General features: G+C 38.6%; 1 protein-coding gene across 3 annotated transcripts in view; it reads right to left on the bottom strand.

The window, feature by feature from the left end:
- The window catches only part of IGF1 (insulin like growth factor 1), a 66,888-nt gene extending 43,628 nt beyond the window's left edge, over nt 1-23,260 (bottom strand). For 2 of the 3 annotated variants that reach the window (XM_063075915.1, XM_063075916.1), the window contains exons 1-2: nt 23,068-23,260; nt 18,443-18,599 (exon numbers count right to left, since the gene is read on the bottom strand). In XM_063075915.1, the coding sequence (XP_062931985.1) occupies nt 18,443-18,599; nt 23,068-23,130 (220 nt within the window). In that variant the 5' untranslated portion in view covers nt 23,131-23,260. Of the gene's footprint in view, nt 1-18,442; nt 18,600-21,242; nt 21,279-23,067 lie in introns of those variants that run through there. The other variant, XM_063075917.1, reaches the window with a different exon arrangement.
- Nucleotides 23,261-23,462: the final 202 nt, after the last annotated feature.

The raw sequence follows: 23,462 nt of genomic DNA, 5'->3' as shown, positions 1-23,462 counted from the left end.
TACTGACCGATAATACAGCTACTCCTACTTTTGCCCTTGTAATTCCAGTCCACAGAAATCATACGTGGTCCAAAAAGGAAGGGCAGTCTTCAAGCTCTGGAGGAAGATGCATGAATGCCATATTGGCTAACCCACTTTCAACTTCAGAATGTTCTCTGGCCCAGCACTCCTTCAATTCTGCCAATATTTCAAATTATCTGTAGAAACTGGTAGTGGACCTTAATTCTCTGAGAATTTTGTGACAATTCCGTGGGTATTATTTCACCTGATACCGACAAAAATCCCTTTTGATAGGCAGGCAAGGCTGGTTGTACCCAAAGGAACCTAGCTTATAGCCATCTAATTCAAGGCTCTTCAAGGTGTCCAGATCTCCTCACCTCACATTCAGAGCTCTTTTTATTATCCAATGTTGTGTTTCTGGTGCCAAAATAGATATTATTCAAATATATCCAGACACTCACAGTTGGATTTCTCTTAACTCAAAAAAAATCTCTGTTTTGAGGAATACTTGTACTGAAAGAAAAGGAACCAATGGTACCGTGTTCTCTGCATTAGATCTTACCTGGACTGGGGGATATGAAGGATTAGGTAGGAGGAGAACCTCGTGACTGCAGGTAGAATTTGGATGCATCACTGAACTTGAGTTGGAAAGATTGGCCTGGCAACTTCACAAAAGGAAGGATTCTTTCATGAGCTTTTCATCAGCTCAAAGTCAAAGCAGCTTGTTCACACAGCATTTCTGGCCTCTCTCAGGCTACAGAAAACATTCATACCTCTATCTAGCCAAAGACCCAGGCAGGCAGAAAGTGTAGGAAGGTGACAAATTCCATATTTTAAGCCAGTGGAAGACCTCACAAGACCGTATATATAGGGAAAAAATGAAAATTTTTAGTATTCATTTGGAAATTCAGTGAACGTATTTTGAGATCTGCCATGTCCGTAAGGAATAGGAAAGAAAATGAATATTGTTATTATATATTATTAGTTACTTAACTCTATAGGTTTATGATGATTATGTTTACATACAAGTAAGTGTTGCTTTCTTAACCAGATTGAAGGTAACCTTAAGGCAGACTTTTATGTTACCGTTTGCGAGGATGGTAGGTGCTCATTAATATTACTTGTTTTCTCTGGCTTTCTAGTTTCAGCTTTCTCTTGGTTTCTAGCACTATGCTAGGTATATAGTAGTCCCTAAAACATTAACGAATATAATTACATTTAAAAAGAGTGACTTTCTTCTTTTTGGTCAATATTTTATAACTGTTCATTCCAATCAAAATTCATTAAGTTGGATTCATTTCTGGAGCCTGAGATTTGACTCCATAACTTCGTGATTTGTTGATAGTCCTTCTGCCAGGACAAACAGGATTGAGAGCCCCTTTCTAGGTACTCAGAAACTTTAGAAGTGGACACTTTTGAATGCAGCATGCAGAGCTCTTCCTGTTTCAATTTTTTTCTGGGTGTATTTGGGGGTATTTGTGCTCTACCTGGCATTGGCTCAATTCACTGTTTCAGCTGGGCCCCCAGGAAAAGACTGACTCCTGTAATTCTAACACAAGTTGAGCATACTAAAGATTTGCCGATGCTCCTTGTGAGGCAAGCAATAGTATTTTAATCTGGGGATCACAGCCAGTTTCCAACAAAAAGGATCATGTTCTGTTTACCTAAATTCCCTCAGTAGTTTCCTTTAGATACACATTTCTCACTCCCTTCTTGAAAATGCCTGAAAGTCCATGGGGAACCTCCAACTCAGCCATGTCTGCATTTCAAATGAGTTACTGCCTTCTTATGAGGCACACAAAACTAACCTAGGCATGTAAGGCCAAAGAAAAATGAATAACTTAATTAATTCCACGCAGACATTGACCGTACTGTGTGTAAGGGAGTAAGCAGGATCTTACACGGATAAATAAAACATAGTCCTCACCTTCAAGTAGCTTATAGTTAACCAGATGGTATAAGGCATGAACACTTACCAAAAAAAAAAAAAAAAAAAAAAAAAAAAACCAAAACACAAAATAGGAGAGATGGTAAGTGCTTTAAGAGTAATGTTATTGCTTTCCTCTTTTAGAGGAAAGAGAGTTAATATCTGGTAGAAGATTTTACACGGGAGGCAACATCTAAGAGAAGAACAGGAGGAAAGTCCAGGAAGATAAAACATGCAGTAATAAGTCATCTAGGTTGGATGTTGAAATATGTAGGGGGGAATTTGCAAACTCAATGAATCAATTAAGTCAATAACTCAGTGACTAAAGCAAGTCATGTAAGAGAGTGACATGGGCCAGAGTAAGGCAATAGAGGGTGGTGGGGATTTTGTTAAAGCAGAAAACATATGCCAATAAGAAGGGAAAGGTTGTTTCATAAATATTGGCAGATAAATCAAATTTTTATAAAAACACTGTATTGGCCAGACAAAATACTTATGACTGGATACAATGTATAGACTACCAGTTTAAGAGCTCTGCAATTGGAAAATATTAGGAAATACAATTGGAAAGTCAGACAGAGGCCTTGCATAAAATGTCTTATTGTCAAATTGGGGAGTTTGGACTCAATTTACTTAGCCATGGATAGTCACTGGAAGTTGTTTAGAAAGGGATAAAGTGATTAGAAGTGTGCTTTAGAAAGATTAATCTCAGGGTGGGATGGCTGGTGTCGAGCAAGATTAATCACAGAGCCATCACTGAGGAGGCTGTTGCAATAGTTTTGGTTAATGATGAGGAGGATCTAAACAGTGATGGGACTGGAAGGATCTTCCAGTGAATTGGTAACAGCTGTTCTGGATCTTGGGGCAAAACAAACTATAATGCTACAACTTGCTTTGTCTGAAGAGTTGCGTTTGATGGTCTCCACTGTCCTAAACACTCTAGGTGATTGCGTAATGCATCCATTGCATTGGCTGGGAACCTGGCCTTTCCTGCTTCACAAGGTCGCCGGCCAAAAACTCCACTTGCTCTTAAAGAAATATCCCTTTGATGATTTCTAAATTATTGAAATGTTCAGTTTTTCAGATCTGGGGTTTTCCTTTCCCAACCACAGATTTGATTGTTTTCTAAATTTTAGTTGAGCTGTACACTTGCTATGTTTGAGGAGAACTATATAGCTCTGTAAAGATAAGGTCTGTGTCTTATTCATATGAACCAGCAGTAGTTAGCTTAGTGTCTGGTTATAGTACAAAGACAATAAATGTGGGTTGAATTGAATAAAGGAGAGAGGAGTATGGTTAATATTTAAAGAGATCTTGCATATCTGGAGCATGAGTGACGTTGGTCAATGTCTGCTGAAGCCAGATGGGTATATAAACGAATAAAGTAAGCCTGCAAGGCACTGTGATTAGCAGGAGGGGCACACTCCCTACATAAAATGCTCCAGCTGACACCTGTCACTCAGGAATGCAGGCCCAGGCATACTAGATCACCCAGTTTTTCAAGAGAAGGTGTTAATCTTTGTTTTTACTTAAAATCTTTTAATTTTTGTAATTCCAAAATTTAAAAATTGGGTAGACCAAACAAAACATGTCTTGGGCTAGATTCAAGTGGGTGAGAGTGGGAACTGGCACCATTTTGTGACATCTGCTCTAGAATGTCTACTCCATGAGCACAGGTCTGTGCTTTACTCCTTCCTTTCATCATTAGTGTTTGGCCGACCAGATGCAGTCAACAGATGGCGTGGACTGGAATATTATAGGGAGAAATATTCCCATCTTACTCAAGCTTGGGGTTATATGATTGATATTTAACGGGTCCTTATGGACTAGAGTAAAACCTCTTGAAGGCATGGCTTCATCTTCCTGTAGGTATTGCTTAGCACAGAGCAGGTGCCCAGCTGATGATTCTACGATTAAATTGGTTAGTGCCATAATTTTACCTCCATACATTTTACTAAAGCACCAAGCAAAAGTAACGAGAAAAAGGCTAACAAAGAAATAAACAATAAGCTCCATATCCAGTTAAATTTCTTAAATGATTTTAGAGATTTCCATGAAACAATAGTAAATGTTCATTCTGGAACAGATCTTACAGATTCTCTTGTCAAAATTTATGTAATGGGTAGAATGCCAAATCGTATATTTGATTTGTTTAGACTTACTCCACATTATTTTGATGCAATGTGGATGAAGATGAAGTCTAAACAAATCAAACATATAATTTTGGTCTAAGTCCAATACCACCTTATCCTTGACTTGAATATATTCAGGAGGTGGCAAGTACTTTAAGTTCAAGAAAAATGTATGTGAAAAAAAATGTGAAAACTGTATTGATGACTTATTTTTTCCGCCTGAAATATTCGGAAAAGAGATCACAATTATCCCATTTCAGAGGTGGAATGTCTTGGTTCATCTTAATATCATTGAGACCCAAGGGATGAATCACCAAATTTACCAAGTTATTTAGTGTTAGAGTTCTTAGTAAATCCAAGATTTCTTAACTCTCCAATTCAAAGCCCTCCCTTTTTTCTATTGGCATTTCAAGGAATAGAAGTTACAAACTGACCTTCTCTCACTTATACTTGCTCTGCTGTTGGACAGTGTCCTTCTGAAGAAGCACATCCTTCTGATACCTGGACCTTCACTAGTGGGATCAAGCTGGGGAACTTGTTGAGTTCCAGAATGGATCCAGTGAAGGCTGGAAGCCAGCTGTGTCTCTTTGAAAAGCAGTTTTAAATTTTGCCCTTCACCTTCTGATAGGTGACAGAAATACTATTGTCTCATCTTAAAATGATTTCTCTTAAATCCCAATAGGAACCCTAATGAAACTAATCAACTCGGACTCATAAGAAATAATATTAGATCCTGGTTGAGCATGACAAAGAAAATAATTTGATATGAGTAAAACACACATTTGTCCACTCAATGCAATTAGAAAAAAAATTTTTTTTTTGAAGCACTCTTGTTTGGCTGTTCTTGAAAAATGTAACTATTGAAAAAGAAACTGGCAAGATCTTAAGGACTGGAGCTCAGTTCCTGGCCCCAGTGATGGGTTTGGAAATTGCAGCCACAGCAATTAGGAGTTCCAGTTTCCAGTTCACAGAAGGTCAGGCCATGGGGTTATCCTTGGAGCAGTTCTGTACTTCCTCTGAGGAAATGCTCTACTAACTTAAGGGAATTGGGACTTGATACAAGGGAATCAGCATATACATCGTTAATGACCATGAGCAAATTTGGCCCCAACATCATTTTTCAAATCTTCAGTGAAAGTTGAGCTCTGTTTTGTATTCTTTCTCTTATTATATTAGATGAGGGCTACCAATTAACATGTACCTGTTATTTCCTGCCATTTTCTAGACTAGGGCTCCCCAAACTCTAAAGTGCATACAAATCCCCTGGGTACCTGGTTAAAATACAGATTTTGATTTAATTGGTTTGAGGTTGGGGCCCCTGATTTTGCATTTCTAACGATCTCTCAGGTTCTTTTGAGTAGAAGGGTTCTAGATCTATCTTTACACATAAAGTTAATTTTTTTCTAAGCAACATTGACATGTGCCCTTTGGAACAATTGTTAATCCAACCAAATTTGCCCATTATAAACAAGAGATTGTTTCTTGCCACAAAACACCTTCCATAGCCATCAATCAAATCTGGTTTCTTCTAAGAGACAGACTTTTCTGTTCTTTTCTGTTCTTATTGCTGTTGTTACTATGTGGTAGTCGGGGGAGGGGTATCAAAATCATTTATAGTGATTGAAAACAATCACCCACGAGATGACTTTAAGATGCTAAGTGGCCAGTGCCCTCTTCAGAACCAGCCAGAAGTAAGTCCTTCTGTATGTTTAGCTTTAAATGCATGGTGCTTTTGTACAATGTTACTAAACAGCCTCATCTTACTTATCCGGTAAGAGAGATTGCATAAGTGCATGCAAAGTACTAATAATCTACAGAAATGCCAGCCAGATTTGTGACACTAATGCCTTTCACAAATCTTACAATTCACATTACTCAGGGACCACAGACTGTTTATCTTAAGGTAAGCCTAAAATGATGCCTATTGTATGAGTGTGTCATTGATCTTCTCAAAATTTATCCTCAAATATCTGTTCCATATTGGGAGGCAAGAATCAGCAGAAAAGAAGACAGTTTTGGAGAGCCAAAAACATCTCTACACCAAATTGAGAGAGTGGAATTATAAGGTGAATGCAATTAACTGGCAGTTGCATCTATGCTGAAAACATAGTCATCCCTTTAATAGGGAACATTGGCTATGCTTGACAAACTCACAGTGAAATGGTTAGATCCATAGGAAGGAACAAGCTGAAAATGGTTTCAATATGATCCTGTTTTTTCACTCAATAGCCATTGATTGAGGACATCCAGCCAAAAACAATGAGAAAATGAGCCAACAATAGTCTTACCCTTTGACCATGTTAGATATAGTGCAGCTGAAATTTGTTACATGTTTCAGGAATAACAAACCATCCATATGGAACAAATATTTGGCAGTGTGGCAGTTGATGAAACCAGGAAAAATTAGACAAATTATCAATTGCTTGCTCCCAAATTACCCCAAAAAGAAATTAGATCCATTTTCAGTAGCTTTGCCTTCAAATTTCTTCATTCCATGAGTCACCACTACCTTCTGCCAAACTAAATATGTCTATGAACGGCTGGAAACTTTAATGGAAAGAAACATAAAACTCAAAATACGTAGGAAAATTTAAGCTTCTTCATGGAAGACCTTCATGGAAGACTAGCAAGTCAGGAATGTGTGAAGACAGAAACAACACATCGACAATACCTTTTGTTTTGGGTGGCTTTCGAGTTAGCAAGCAATACAAAAATGCATGAACTAATCAACTCACTGACATGACTTCACATTAAAATTATTTTAAAAAAGGAATTAGGTCTTTACTTTTTTCTTTTTAAAAGCTCCAATCCATCAAACTAGTAGGGTTTACAAAGATTCACAGTTCCTCAGTCAGGTTGATCAGATTTGTAATAAACAGATTTGATGATGTTATCCAATTGGCAGTCGAAATTGAAGAAAGTTTTCATAAATGGTAAGAGCTTGAATTTTCAAAGACTATTCTGATATGTTACACCAGAAGGATATGATATAGCAGTTCACTCTGAGTTTATGGGCTGTAGTATGAGAACGACCTTCACATGAGTTTATCAAGGTTAAGTTTAAAGTGTCCAGCTGTTTAAAAGAGCTCTGCACTGAGCATGAGGTGACTGAGTTGTACTTCTGGCTTTCCCACCAGCATGCTTTGTGACCTCATGCACATCATGTTTTTTCTCGACCCTGGTTCTCTCATCTGGGAAGTGAGAGCACTGGACTAGATTACTCTACATGTTTTTTTTCTAGCTCTCCAATTCTTCAGTTCTGCTGTGGCAAATAGAAACTACTTGTAGTGTTCTCCAAGGATGGGAGCTCCAGCTGTTATACCTACCTCAGAGTTTATTTGCCAGGAATGTACCCTATGTTGCATGCCTTCCATTTCCTACCATTGCTCCTTTTAGATAACTCAGATGGAATAAGAGAGAGGAATTGAGTGGCAGTTCCGGTCTCAAAACTACTTCTTTAGGTGGAACCTATTTGTGAGGGTCTGGTAGCATTTGAAAATTTCCTGTTAACTAAATAAACTTACTCTTATTTATTGAATATTTATTTATTTTTATTATGAATATTCATCAGATACAAAGCTAATTGTCACCCCTTGTGCCCATGATGTGAGGGCCAGCTTCATACTGGCAGCATACCCATTACCAGAAATTGCATTTGTACCCTGTGTTCCCCACCCAATTATCCCCAACCTCCCTACCCTCTCCTCCTCTCCACTCCACTTTGTAGCCCAGGAAATGTTCTCTCCCTCTAAACTTACTCTTGAACTAGGAATTTTCAGTGAGGCAGCAGTGAAAGGGACACCTCAAGTAGACTTGTAGACTTTTTTTTCCTATACCTTCAGTCTCAGATTCACAATGATGGCAGTAGGAAATGGAAAGTCATAGGGTGTATTCTGGGGACTGGAAGAAGAAAATAGCTTTTGGAATGACTTTTTCAGTATCAGATTAAGGAGTATTATTAAGAGCCCCACATTGAATACTGTGGAGGATAGAAAAAAATTGTTAAATCTCTGCTTTTCTGAAAGAGCTCAAGATAAAGCAGAGAGAATGAAATTCACAGCAGCAGTAACCAGTATTTGCTTGTGTGGTTTAAAAGTGTCTTGACTATGTCAAATGTGTTTCTAAGAGCCAATTTGATATGATGTGCCTGGGATAGAAGACCACATGGTCACCGGTCCATATGGTGATAAAACTTACAATTTTGATTTCATCAAAGCCTTGCTCAAACAAACAAAAAAAGTTCAATTCCCCCAAGTCATGCTGTGATCAGAAAGCAATTTAGATGGGCAACTTGACAGAGCAAAGACACTTTTCTGAGTAGTGAATACATTTTGTCTGCTGAACACTGCTTTTTGAGGCTAAGCAGAAATCACCAATAGCTGACTTGGGAGAATGGAAATCTTTTGCCTACGTGTGATACCTCAGTGACTACCTAACCACCTTGTGGGGGACAAACTCTTTAAGCGAAATCAGTGTGGTAAAGTGATAGGCCCCATCTCTTTTCTGCTGCCTCCAATGAGAGAAAATAAAGAACAAAACTGAGTGAGCATTTTGAAGATCCACTAATTAACTCTTGGGCAGTCTAAATACAGAGTGATATGTGAATAGTAGATACCAACCAACACACTTTTTTTTTTAATTAAGAAGGTTGATAAAATACACTGCCAAATTAACTTTTTCAGATTAAAATTATTGCACAAGGCTTTGTGGAAATTCAGCCACTGAACAAGTTTGTGAGCCATGATTTGGGAGGCAAAGCAAAGCATTCGATTCAACCCATTAATAAATAGTGTCATATTTGGATAGACTTTTCAGTTTCCAAAGATATTCTATAGTTGAGCCTCAGAACAACCCTGAGGTATAATATTTTTATTCCCATTTTATGATGAGGAATGCAAGACCCAAGGATGTGAAGTAACTTCTCCAAGGTCACAGAGCTTTTCAGTAGGGGAGCTGAGTCAGGCCAAAACATGGAACTTCTGACTGTCTCTGGACAAGAAAATGACTGTGATAATACTCAGATAGGAAAGGCACAAGAAAGGAGCAGAAAACTTGTGGCCATTACCTTTGAACCAGGCTTTTTTTTTACTTGTAAGGAATTGAGAGTTTATTTATTATGTGACTGAGAAGGGAATGGCCACAAATGTCGAGGTCAAAGATAACCAACTTGTTTTTCATTTGCTCCAGGTGGTCACAATCAAACTTCTAAGCATACAGTTTTGCTCTGGACCATTTCTGCCTGTCCTTACTTCTCTTACTAAAATAAATGAGTTCCATAGCTATAAGGCAAAAGGGAAGGTCTGCAAATACCTTTTAAGTAGCCTATAGGAACAGCTTTTAATTTTCAGAGAAAAGCTTTCAAAACCACTGTGACTCTTTTCATTGCTTACTCCAGGCAAGGGACCACAGACTCCTGATTAAACAGTGACTGATAGTTGGTTGATATGTTACTTTCACTTGTGGTTTTCCCACCTCTCTGGTTGCTTCTCTTCTAGAGACTTGTCTAGTCTAGTAGTTCTCAACTGAGGGTGATTTTGCCCCCCAGGAGACATTTGGCAATGTCTGGAGACATTTTTGATTGTCTAGACTGGAAAGAGGGGGCTGTTGGCATCTAGTGAGTAGAGGTCAAGTATGTTGCTAGGTATCCTATAGTGCTCAGGACAGCTCCCCTCCCCCAATAAAAATTATCTGGCCCAAAATGTCAATAGTGCTGAGGTTGAAAAACCCTGCTGCCAATGGCACTGTTGGGGAAAGCCGAGTAGGGAGTATGAGAATGAAGTGGGATATGAAAACATGTCATTTGGTCTTATAAAGGGGTGGGGAATAGGGCAGGAAGAAGGGAGAAGAGAAATCTACAGTGTCCTCAAATCAGTTTAATCCAGAATTCTAACTCTTGGTGCTCCTTTCCCCAGTTTCATAGGTAATCAGGAGTTGGCTGCATGTGAATTGGCTCAGCGCAGACTTTCTAAATAGTTTGCCTCTGATGAAAGACCCGTTTCATCAGAGTAAATGGCACAGAGGTAGAACCATCTTCCCAGCAATGCTCACAGAATTGCCTCTATGACTGAAAAATTTTTAAAGTTTAAAAAAGCCTCTCAAACAGCCTTTCTAGTATCTTATAAAGACCACAGATGAAAGAAGAAAATCAGAAGAGATTCATAGAGTATTTGCTTGGGAGTCTGCAAAAAAATCAGGTGTAAATTTCTTTTGGCCTGGGATAGTCAGAGAAATCTCCAGAAAAAAAGCTGATCCAACAACTCCTCAGTTTGTTTCAGATTTTCCAGGAGCACAGCTTTGCTAAGTCATTCCAAAGCAGTTCTACTAAAGTTGACATTGGAGAGAGTGACCAAAGAGTCAGAATAATATAATATACAATAATAGTCTAAATTATGACCTTAAGTGGACTTGGAATGCCCAAAGCACATCTGAAGTCTTTGTGCACATATAGGAGACAGTCAGGGAATCATTTTAGTTTGTGCAAATTTCCACAGCAAGAGAACAAAAGTATTGAGTATCAGGTGAGTTTATTGGAGTGAAGGAACAACCAAGTTCTATGTTCATTTAGATGAACTTGATCGGAAACTTCTCCTGGTAAATTTTAATTTACCAGGTTACTTTGACATAGGCATGGTTAATTGCTGCTAAATGTAGAAATACTGCACTGGGATCAGAAAACAGAATCAACAGTATCTCCTCTACCTCTGCCACTAATTAGCTGTGTGACCTTGGACATGTCACTTTGTTCTGGGTTTCAGCCTTAGTGTTTGACTAGATTTTTGAGGACTTTTAAGCTTATAGCAATCTTCAATGTTGTTTCCTTTGAATAATCAGATAGTTTTAAGAGGGAGATATTTGAGAGATGCATACTTAATAGTCAGGTTCTTGTACATCTTTCAAGGGTTTCAGCATGCCTTTTTTTTTTTTTTTTACATGAAAACCCTTATCCCTGAAGAATGTCTGAGCATTTAATGCAAAAGGTTTTAATTTAAAAGATTGTGTAGTCTCTGCTGGTTGCACAATTTTTCTTTGTGTCCATGTTGCTGCTGATCAAATATTGCAAAGCCATTAATAACCTTAGGACAAATGCAGAGGGCCACGTGCAAAGGTTCTGGCCAATTGCATAAAGGCATATGCCAGATGTAACGTAAGTGAAGGGTTTTTCTTGGTATTTAAGGTTCAGTGAAAAAGTAAGAGGGGCAGCTACGCCAAGAATGAAAAGCCAGAACTTTCCAAGTGCTTCTCTAAGTGGCTTTAGCCAACGTGAGACTAAACAATGCATTAAATAGGCATACAGCTTACTGCAGTTAGGGAGTTGCATGTCAAATAACAGCTCTTTGCTATGTTTTAAACATGATCTCACATATAGATAAAAACAAACATGATGCTATGTTGTCATCTCCTTAGCATAACAGCTAATAAGGCCTGGGGGTTTGAACTTTCCAGGCAACTGAAAGTAATTCTTTGGTATGTAAGTGCTTGCTGATGTTTCATGGAGAGGTGTAGGATGGAATTTTGCCAGGGCAGCAGCTTAGTGCAAAGACGATCTTTTGCCACCATGATTGTCAAAGACATCTGGCTGCACAAAAGAGCAAAGCCTTTGTAGCCTGTTCTTAAAAACAATTAGCAATCTCCTTAGGAGAAAGCTTGTGCCTGTTTTTATTGTGTCTGAATCTTTGTTGTAGAATGTGAAATCAGAAGGAAGGCTGCTGAAGAGATGAGACTGACTCTGATGGAGGCCCTGAGGAATGCTGGCATGGCCCATGATGTCTGGACAAGGTATTTAGAGGCCAACTGAATTTATAGAGGGCCAAAACTCTCTCTGGGATCCAAAATGTCTACCCTACCAGCCACTGAAGATATGAAACATTCCGGTACCAATGGTCTTCAAGTGGTTGAGTGATACTTGGCTCACTATCTGGATTATGGTTTCTTGTGAGCACCTCTCCATTACCACCACTCTCGTAGCAACCGAAGAAGCAGCCTTGGTCCAACTCAGCAGCCCTTCCTCAGTAGGTTTTTGAGAAAAAACAACAAACTAATAGTTTCAAGAAATGAAACACTTGAGGAAGTGGCAAACGAAGAAGAAAACTTGAAGTTGGCCAGAGGAGAGGCTCCCTCAGATCACACAGAATCCGAGTGTTCACAGGTGAGCTGCAGAGTTCTGTCTTACTGGGATCAAAAAATGCAGTCTGGGAAGGTTCTCGTACAGCAGCACCCTCTCATCAGAGAATTTTCCTGTGCATGCTGAGGAAATACTATTAGTATTTCCCCAATTTTTTTCCAGAAGGTAAAATGTAGGGTCATTACATGGATATCTCCATCAAGCTTCCTTCTAAGGAAGTGTTCAAATCAACTGGGTCATCTCAGGATTCCTGCTCCTTATCTCTCAGAAGAGGACTGGGATTTTGGGAAGCATCTCCCTATGCTACAACACTTTGAGTCTCTAAACAATGTGAATGACCAAATGAATACTCTTCTTGGAGATAAGAGACCTTGGCTTTGGTTCTAGATCCCATAAGTGAGGTAAGTCACAAAATCTCCATGTCTCACATTTCTCATTTGTCCAATAAAGCAATAATTCTTGCCCACCAAGACCGGGGTAAAGACAAAGTGAGAGACCTGAAACAACTGGATTTTGAAAAAGTAATTATACTAGACAAACATAAGACATTTTTCTTATTACAGTTATCAATACTATTACATAATTGTTACTACTAACAGCAAGTTTTATCAGCTGTCCCCCAAGGAGAGAAAATGAGTGTATAATTAATTGGGTTGTTCAGGTACCTCAACCTTTGCCATAGATTCTGCAGTTGATCACAGAAGAGAATATATAAGTTTAATAGGTAACATGTGGATGGTGCTCACTATGTGCCAGGCAGTATTCTAAGTTATCATATCCTAATATATTAACTCATTTAATCCTAACACCAACTCTATAAGGCAGATCCCATTTTACAGGTGAGGAAACTGAGGAGCAAAGAGGTTAAGGAACTTACTCAAGGTCACCTACCAAGTAAGTTGCAGAGCTGGGGTTCAAACCTTGGATGCTTGGCAATAGAGCCCATGCTCTTGGTCTTAAACCCTTCACTCTCCTTCTTATAATTCTCTATCAGGAAGAAGATAGTCTTGAAGAGCATTAACATGTCAGAAAAATGGAAATTATTTTCTAATTCTGCACAGAAACCATCATTTTCCTAGTGTTCCCTTGGTTGCACAGGCTGGTCCTCTTGGGCATGTTTAAAGAGTAGTAGCAAGCATTTGTGGTCAATATAAAAACTCATTGCTTTTCTTTAACAATGTCTATGGTCTATTAGTTTAGTTGCACTAATGAGACCAGGGCCATAAGGTCAAACCCCACATGTACCAATTAGTTTCAAAGAGAAAAGCTTTTCCACATCTAGTGACTATACCCCTATCTTTGACCAGCTATCATACAAATGCATGGCCGGCAGTCTAAAGGCTACCAAGCAAAGGAATGCAGATGGTACAGTTTAAATCTAGCCCCACTCAAAACAATGCTAATGGTGAGTGAATGTGTCTTCCAATGCCCCAAATTGTACTGTCTTCTTTAATTGGAAAGGCAGTATCAATAGGCCAGGAAAAAGGCTTTTGGTGTAGGTTTAGAAGCCTATGGATTAATATTTGTCTAATTATTAATCTAATAATTTATTAAAGAGCAGCTAAAAATGAACCTACTCACTTGTCCCTACAGCCAGGAGAGAGAGAAAATGTAGATATGAGAACTGTCTGCAGGTCCTTCCTAGCAAAAAAAAAAAAAAAAAAAAAAATGGCACTCTGTTTTCATGAGGCATGTGCTCCTTTGGCCAGATAACCTGCATGTATTTGATCATGTATGAGCTTATATTCTATCCCAGAGGGGTTGAAACCCAGCTTAAAACAAAACAAAACAAAGAAGCTGGCTCCTCTTTCTTTAAGTGGGTGGACTCTCCTATCTTTGGGAACCAACAGAAACTATGCAAAGCAGATAAAGGAGACTAAATGTTCTTTGGTTACTACTTAAATCCAAGGTTCTCCTTTCTTGAATAGCACCAAATCCTTGTTAACTACAACATAGACTACGAGTCTGTTAAAGTTAGAAGAGATTATTTACTTTAACAAAATCCCCTTGTTTTATAGACAAGGACATTTCAGCCCAGGAAGTTTAAATGCCTGCCAAAGTCATACAGCTAATGAATGGCAGGTCTGGAGTAGTTTTCTGAGTACTATATATCAAAGGAAAGAAGCTTGAGTTAATAACAATAACCTAGATCTCGGAAGGTTGTTGCAATCAATAACAATGAAAGTTAATTGCAAAGTTTCACTTAAACTCTTTACAAAACAGCATGTTTTAACACATGAAGAATGCCATTCGTTTATACAGACCTGTTCTTAATAACTATGCATTGGAAGTATGCTTTACAAAAGCTATAAATCTGGAAGAGCTGAAAGGGTATCCAACTTTCTTTTCTAATTGATTTACTTCTCCTTTTTCCCAGACTGCTGAGGTAAAGCATATACAGTTTATTTAAGGGACTGTTTATAGACTCTTAAAACTAAAAAGGACCCCAGAAACTCTCTTTCTTTTGGTTACTCTTAATTGAAACCATCCAAGGTGGTGGATTGTCCGTTAATTTTTTAAGTATCTCCAAGGAGAGAAATTCTACAAGCCCCTAAACAGCATGTTAAAATGGTTAATTACTACAGTTGTCAAAAATTATATCTATGGCAAGCTTAACTTCTCCTATTTCACTTGGAGCTCTTTTCTTCTTGATGTGTTTCATGCAAAACAAGGTTGTAATGAGCCACCCTGTATAAGGGCTCCATCAATCTAGTAAGATAAAAGCCAGCTCTTTCCTTATGTGCTTTCACCTCCATTATGCCATCAGTTTTCTCACAGGACTATGAGAGCACAAGGCTGGTTGATAGGCTCTCTCGCTATGATGTATAGAGAAGAATCAGTAATTAGCTCTTCACTGGATCTTTCATTTCATAAAATGTCTGGGGAAGCTGTATTAATTATGGATGAACTATTCCACTTATGCTGGGAAGATATTCATGAAACAAATAATCAAGAAGGCTGCTTCCTCTGCTCGAGTGGACCTTGGGCTTGAAGGGAAATATGAGCTCATTCACAAAATTTGGTCTATACAAAGTAAGCATTACAAAAAATTTTATTCAAAAGCTCAATGGTTAAAACACTCTCCTTGTTAAATATTCCGGACTGACAACAAAGAGATAGATATGGAAGCAATATTCTTTTAGATGTTTGAATTTCAAACTAAGATCAGAAACTGCCTTCTACTATCTGTACTTCCAAAATGGAACAATAAGAGTGAACTGACAGGGGACAGAGGTGGGGGAAGAATGCTTCTCTCTAAAAGTATTTCAAAGACTGTAAATGGTTAGAGCTGACTTCTCCACACGCGGTAAATCTCAGGGGATGAAAAGGAAACTCAATAAAATTTGTTGACAACAGTTAATGCCTGTAAGAGTAATTGGCTCAGACACAAAACAGACCATCCATGTAGGTTGGGGATGACCAAAATGCAGCCTCTAAGTCACTGTTAGTGTATGTTATATTCAGTAGGAAAAAAAAAGTTTTATCAAATGACTGGGTGAACATGAGGTGACAAGTATTGTCCAAAGTACTTCACAATCCTAATTCTTTGATAGTTCTTAAGACTAAGATCCCAAACAAGTAATTCCGTTAGATTCAACTGGATTCGATTCAATTCAATCCTGTCAGTTCAACAATCAAATACGGGCAGCTACTATGTCAGCCAGGCATTGAGCAAGACACTGGGATGTAGCTTTTGGTATCAAGAAGCCCACTGGGAGGGCATTATTCACGGTACAGTGGAAGCCAAAATGAGACAAAATAATCAAGACAAGCCTAAAGGATATAATCTATTCTTCATAGTTATTTTTCTCTTGATAATATTTTTGTGTATATTCTTCCCTCCCAAATAGACTGTGAGCTCCTTGAAGGCAAGGCCATTTTCATTCATTTCCAGGCATCTCATTCATGCCCAGTACAGTGTTTTACTCATAGAAGATGCTCCATCAATGTCTTAAATTAAATTAAAAGAATTTAAAGGGGCAAACTTCGCTCAAGCAAACAGGATTTCCCAGTTGATTAGAAAGTTAACAAGAATACTTCTGTGCATGAGAGTCTATGTCAGACAAGGTATTAACATAAGTCATGGAATTCTATAAGGGGGAACACATGAAACATATACTCTCAATGACAACACTGACAATAACACACAGTTTACAAAACTCCTTTCTATCCAAAGTCATACTGTAAACATCAAGGGTTGCTATATATAACTTTCCCCTTTCATGTTATTAAAACAGAACTTTAAAACATTTGCTAAAATTTGATCTTTATAGTAACAGAACAAAAGAATCCTTTCAGTGCCTTGAAATTGGTTTCCATTATAGTTGTCCAATACTCTTATGTGTCTGTGTGAATTTATATAAGTGTCATACAGTTACTTAGGAAGAAATCATTCTTTCCATTCTCATTTTTCATCATTTAATGCAAGTATCACATGAATAGAAGGACCCAGTTTTCATGCACCATGCATGGAAATCTTGGAGCATGCCATGTTGAACATCACAGTTCAACCTGGCACATAATGGAGGACACTTGTAGGCTTGACAATTACCTAGTGAACTGGGTCAAAGGAAATTGTACAAATGTATTACCAAGGCCAAAAAAATCCTCTTGGGAATAATAAGTAAGAACCACTTATTCATTTTTTTAAAAATGTGGATCAGTAGCTGCAAATTATAGAATAATTACAACCCCCTGTTGAGTTATGTTGATGTCACATAATTACCTTCCACAGAATGTTTTAAAGGTAAAACAAGTTTGCTATTGGAAAAGTACCCACCCAATGAACTCATTCATCTACCCTACAACAGAGAACTGGATAGATTTGCTTTAATGCCAGAAAAATAAATGAATGCATTTAATTAAAGTACTTGCTAGAAGCAGAGAGTGGGAATTTGCCCATTCAAATAAGAGAAACTACTTCTGATTCTCTGTCACTAGTCATTTAAAGACTATTTAATGCCAAATACATGATAAGTACAGATCACCAGTCTCCCTACCAGCCTCTTCCTTCCCATTTCCCCTACTCATCTCCAGACTGATATACACACACCTCTTCCCCCAGTCATATGCTAATGGAAAGACAGTCAGATGGACAGACACACACACACACACACACACACACACACACACACACACACACACACACACACACACACACACACACCACCTGCCTAGAGAGAGGCTGACATTTGGTAAGAAGATGAGAGAAATTTCAAGTGTGTGAGTCATCACAGGAGCTATTCAAAGCTTAGTGGGTAACTGAGGTAAGCTATCTACACTTGAGTGATATGAACCTTTAAGAATGATTCATGCTTAGTTTCCTGGAACTCTCTAAAATTCCAAAGAATTATACAGAATGAGCATCTGGCTTTACATATTTCACAGTCCTATAATTATAGTGAGATAGACACATGTGGTAGATTCTTTAAGTGATCAGTTCCCTTGGGTACCACTGACTTTTGCTTATGTTTATTATTTGCAAGCACTGACTTGGCTATCTACTTTTTATGGACTGTCAACTTTGTAATCACCTGAGTCTTACTTATGAGATAAGTGACCCTATATTTGTCAGAGATCCTTTTCCAGATGAAGATATCACTGGAGAGTCCCAGAGAAGAGCTATGCTAAAGGAGAGCAATAACAAAAAAAAAAAAAAAAAAAAAAAAAAAAAAATCAAGGTCCATTTGCATAGGGGGCAAATTAGTATGAAATTTCAGTTTGCATTTAAAGAGAGCCTATGTAGTTGCAAACACGCCTTTGAGCGAAGTTCACCTTCTGTGTGTTCATGATGATTTCATATAGCATGAAGACATCTAGCATGTGCCCCTTAATTCTTTTTTCAAGTCTACACGACTAGAGAGCCCTTACTAATTTACCCCAAATAACATAGCACTTAAAACAGCCCTACATGTATTCCATATGTTTATATGTGCACTTCAATACCCCAGGGTCATTTTGTCCCCTTCTTTCATTGAAGGAAATGGAATAGTGAGGGTAGATCATAATAGCTGAAGTAAGGCTCAGCAGGAAGCAGTTAAAGACAAACAGTTAAGCAGGAAAATTCCATCCCAAATCTGCAAAACCTGCCAAAGCCCCGCTGAAACACTATGCTTACTTTAAGGTGAGGAATCTCAGAGGCTGAGGATGGCTGCCAGCCACGGGCAATCATTCAGTTATTCACACACTCCCTGTGGTTGTAAATCCACAGAGCCATACACTTCAGACTTTAGCAGCACAGGAAGAGAGAGGGCTACTTACTGAAATAAAAGCCCCTGTCTCCACACACGAACTGAAGAGCGTCCACCAGCTCTGCCCCACACAGCGTCTCCGGTCCAGCGGTGGCGGAGCTGGTGAAGGTGAGCAGGCAGAGGGCCAGGTAGAAGAGATGCGATGACGACATGATGCGCATCTTTACCTGCCGAAGAAACAGAAGAAGGGTCAGCTTTTCTCCAGGTCCTTGCAAGGGCAGTGGGGGTGGGACTCTCAATATCCCATCACTGCCATTAACCACGACTGCCCGGCACAGAAGTAAAACAAAGTGCATGAGAGGCCACTGCGGGTAGCGGGCTGAGCATGTCTTGGCATCAGACAAATTGTATTTGATCCTCTTGCTACTGTGGATCCTTGGAGAAGTCATCTTGGAACCTACTTTTTATGTGTTCCTATTAAAATGAAATGAAATGAAATATCTAGAAACATCGACTGTGTACATGAAAGATGCTATTATTACAGGAAGATTCCCACATCACTCTGAGATCCTAATAAAACTTTTGAATATCAAAGGTTAAAGTGTGCTCAGTACAAACTTGGGGCCAAATATGTTTTGCTAATTTAAATTCTCTAAAAATTGGCCAGCCACAGATGATGCATTCATTATTACCAGAATATCAAATTAACCAGAACATCATTCCCTGGCTACTAATTAAGAAGAATTTATTGTGGACAAAAAAGGACTTGTGAAAACACTATATATCATTATAATTTTTTTTCACTTAATAATAGAAAGAGAAAGAGAGAGAGAGAGAGAGAGAGAGAGAGAGAGAGAGAGAGAGATTTCTTACCTGGGGAATATCAGCGGTCAACACCACCACAAATGGAAGGAAAAAAAAAAGGAAAAATATGAGGATTTAGGAATGAAATTAGCTCATGCTAAGTAGACGTAGATGCTATTCCTTCTGCCTTCTTAAGCCCTCTGCCTCAAGCCCAATATTAAATCAACACATGTATAGAGTCCCTTCTGTGAACAGGGCACTGGGATCAAAAGCTGCTAAAGTGTTTTTTTTTTTTCCCCTGAGTCAGGAATTCTGACTTCACTTCTTGGAGGGACTTATGTGTCACTGTATCAATTTTATAGCAAAATATACTGAGGGACCCCTGGTTGGCATGACTTAGTCAATGATAGACAGCCAAATGGCATCCCTGCCAAGAGCAGGATTCCTGTGGCTCAAGTCTCCATCCTCACTCTAAGTAGTAGAAACAACGCTAGGGTTATCATTAAGTTTTTCCAGATTGCTACTTGTGGCACAAAGATGTGGTTTCTTCCAGGAAGTCTCCCAAGGTGAGTAGCTTCACCTCTTCCAGGTGCATCTACTTTCAACAGCATGAGAAGAGTCAGGCTGGTAGATGAGGGACACTATTAAAAGGGTCATGGAGTTAATAAGCTGGCAGCTATAATTACAAAAAGAGGCTTTTCTGAATCTCACAGTAGTGGCAGGTCTGCTCAACCCCATCACTTCTGGAGAAACAGATTCAGTCATTTATTTTCTGACCACCGTCCTTGCTCTCCATGAGCTCTCACCTTCATGGTTCTGCCTCAGTGGCAAAGTTTGCTCCATCATTTTAATTAAGATTTCCATTTTTGTGGCCAGATCTTCAGCCCAGCAACTGGGAAAAAAAACCCCAAACCCCGGACTTTCTTTAATACAATGTAAATATTTAGTTAATGCTTGTAAAACAGTTGAAGATGAAAAGCACCCTCTATTTGCAAATCATCATAAATAATGGACATAAAATAGAAGAGGAGGTAAAAGCTCAACTGCACATTTATTCCATTTTCTTAATAGGAACTCTGAATGGAAATCCTCTACCCCCACACAGCCAAAGCCACTGAGACTGCTAGAAGCAAGTTACCATCCAGTCCTCATATTTCTTAGTTATAAAAGAAGAAGTGGGGGTTTCCCCTTCAATATTTTTAATAGAAACCTTAGCAAATCCAACCCAACTGGACTTGGCAAACTTGTAATTCATCTTGGAGAAATTACCCCCACACTCTGGTGTTCAATGGGCCAGTTCTAGAATGTATGTCATTCTACATACATTCTTCCTGTTTCTTCCCACCTTCTTTCTTTGTTGAGTTTATGGTAGTGCTGAAGGCTAAGCACCTGCAACTGCAGATGCCTTCAAGTTTTTGTAAAATCCAAGGGAAAAATTACTCAGCTGATAGCCTTAGTGAATTTAGAACCTCATTAAATGTCAAAACTATATTTTTAATAGATATTTCTGGTATAACGCATGCAAGTCCAGCAATATGTATAAATCTCTAGCATTTAAGAACTTTAGATTTTTAAAATAGATCTTTGTTTCTTTGCTGAGTTATATTATCAGATAAATATCAGTACTTATAGTTCTAGGAGAAGATAGAACCTCTAGTGCATTTTCCTTTAGTCAGGGAACAGTCCAGCACACCCACAGAGAACCAGAGAATTTATCACATTATGTTCCCCCAAAAAACAACAATGAACTTGCTTAGGAGTTAAAAGTTTTAAACAAGTGGCCCCATATGTTCATCATTTCCTTGGCCTTTTATTTTGCCAAATACTAAAGAAATGAATAGAAAGGAAAGATATGACAGAGAGAAAAAGAGGAAGAACCAGAAAGAGAAAAGAAAAAAGAAGAAAAAAATCAGAACACTCTTCCTTGAAAATCATTCACAAATTCAGATTTTAAAGATCTTTCTTTTTATCTTAAATAAATGGAATATCAATTGATTCCAGATGTCTGGGCTACAATGAAAATGCCCAGTAAAATGTGAGGGCAATAGTCATAAGAAAATACTCACTGTAGGTGTAATCATTTTTGTTTGTTCCAGGTCTTTTACAGCAGGTCAGGGTGGGTATTATGAGGCTGATGTGAATAGAAAACTGAGGACTTAAAAACATGTGCTGCTTTGTGGGTGGGGTTTGTGAAAGCATCTAGTTACATTTGGACACCCAGGCAGGTATGCTATGAGCCTGGGTAAGCTGCCTTTTGTCCATTTAAACAATGAACAAATTGCATCGCTGGGATTTGAGTCAATTTTGCCCCCCAATCAAGCCACCAATTTCCATTGTGTGCCTATTGTCACCACCTGGAATAGTGACCCAAGCTCCAGTCTCCTCCCTTACTCCCTTCCCCCCGACTCACTTGGAAATACCTCAAGCCTCAGAGTACAATCAGCTTGTGGGTTCTGCTCTAGGCAGGACATCTTTACTCATTGAATTACCTTTGAAAGACCACACAGCTCCCTCTAACCTCTTCCCACATCATGTACAGGAAGAAGTGACAACTTATTGCTAGCTTCACTTCTGAAATGCTCAGCATACACAGCATGAAAAGTTCATCTGGAGACAATTTTCCAAACTTGTAATTAATGCAGAGATAACATTCCACAGCCTCTTTTATGATCATCGAAGTAGGGAGACAAAAACTCCAGCTGCCAGACCACATAGTATATAAGTATGTTGACTTCACTTCTTCTAGTGTGTGTTGCCATCTCAAAAATAGCAGAATCAGGTGCCTGACAAAGGTGTATCCTTAATTCCCAAGCAACTTACTCGACTAAGAAAAATCCCAGTGGTGAAGTATTTGAAAGCAGCAGATGAATGCTACACTAAGTGGCAGGGACATTTTATGAATTGAGCCCTCAGGAAATTGTATCGGTGGAGCCAGTGACAGTGGCTTAAAAGTGCTTGCAAATTAAAAAAAAAAAAAAAAAACAACCAAAACACAAGTCTTGAAGGATATAATTTTGCTGAGAATGGAAACTTGAACTAGGGCCAGTGATCAGAAACAAGAAGTCAGTGCATTCACAACAGCAGCCAAAATTACCTAAAGAGACTTTATAACACCAAGCGTAAAATCAAAGTTTTACAACACAAACCCCCAAGTGCAAACTTTGCCCATGTAAGTCTTCTTCAGAAGAGAAAAGTTGAAAAAGAAGCTGCTAGAAATTTCTGCTTTCCTTGTACAGTATGCATTGTTTAAATTATACAAATATTCGAGGTCAGCAAGATTTGTCAAGGAATTCTTTTTTGGAAGAGCAAATTAAACTTCACTCTAACTTTGACTCTCTGGGCATAAGTGCAGAGAGTTCCGGGACCTTAGCTCCAAAGATCTCATCTTTAAAAGCTTTAATATCATATAAAATGTAACTCTTCGTATGTGGCATGCCTTATAAATAAAGTCCTGACAAGTTACACACACACACACACACACACACACACACACACACACACACACACACGGTCTTAAAAATAAAACATCTGCACCTGCAAAAAAAAAAAAAAAAAAATCCCAAAGTTTGTATCCATGCTCAATAGCCCTTAGCCATAGACAGGATTTAAAGGAATCTTCTATAATGACACCACCGAAGCCCTGCAGAAGTGGAGGATTTAGTATAAGTACCTTGCAATAGTTTCTACTCATACAGATATCTGTCCAAATGCATCCATCCCCCGGAGCTATTTTTTCAGATCCCATAGAATTGCATATTCAGCAATTTATAAATAATTCCCAGTTCCGAAACAATGAAAATTCTAAAGTGAATAACAGTTCTAGGCAGAAGCAAACAGCACACAATTTAAATAAAATTCCCCAATGACTTCAAAGAGTAAAAAAGTATTTACCTTCAAGAAATCACAAAAGCAGCACTTAAATAATTGGGTTGGAAGACTGCTGATTTTTCCCATTGCTTCTGAAGTACAAAGTCTGGAAATGAATTGGTTAGCAGGAATAATGAGGCAAAAAGAAATCCAGAGAGATGGGAGATGTTGAGAGCAATGTCACATTTCAATTTTGAGGACTTTATTCCATTGCGCAGGCTCTATCTGCTCTGAATTTAGCAGTGACAGTGAGATTTAGCAAACAGAAGAGGGATTTAGAGAAAATCCTCACATTTATCTACAAAACACAGACACTGTAGACAGGAAACAGCTGGGGGAACATTTGCCTTCTCTCTCTCTCCCTCTTCTGGCAAAGTTATCGAGTAAGGACTTTTTTGGGCATGGTGACAAATAACATC

This window comes from Cynocephalus volans, chromosome 12, assembly GCF_027409185.1.
Source record: "Cynocephalus volans isolate mCynVol1 chromosome 12, mCynVol1.pri, whole genome shotgun sequence".
NCBI lineage: Eukaryota > Metazoa > Chordata > Mammalia > Dermoptera > Cynocephalidae > Cynocephalus > Cynocephalus volans.
This window is presented reverse-complemented; position numbering and strand designations above follow the sequence as displayed.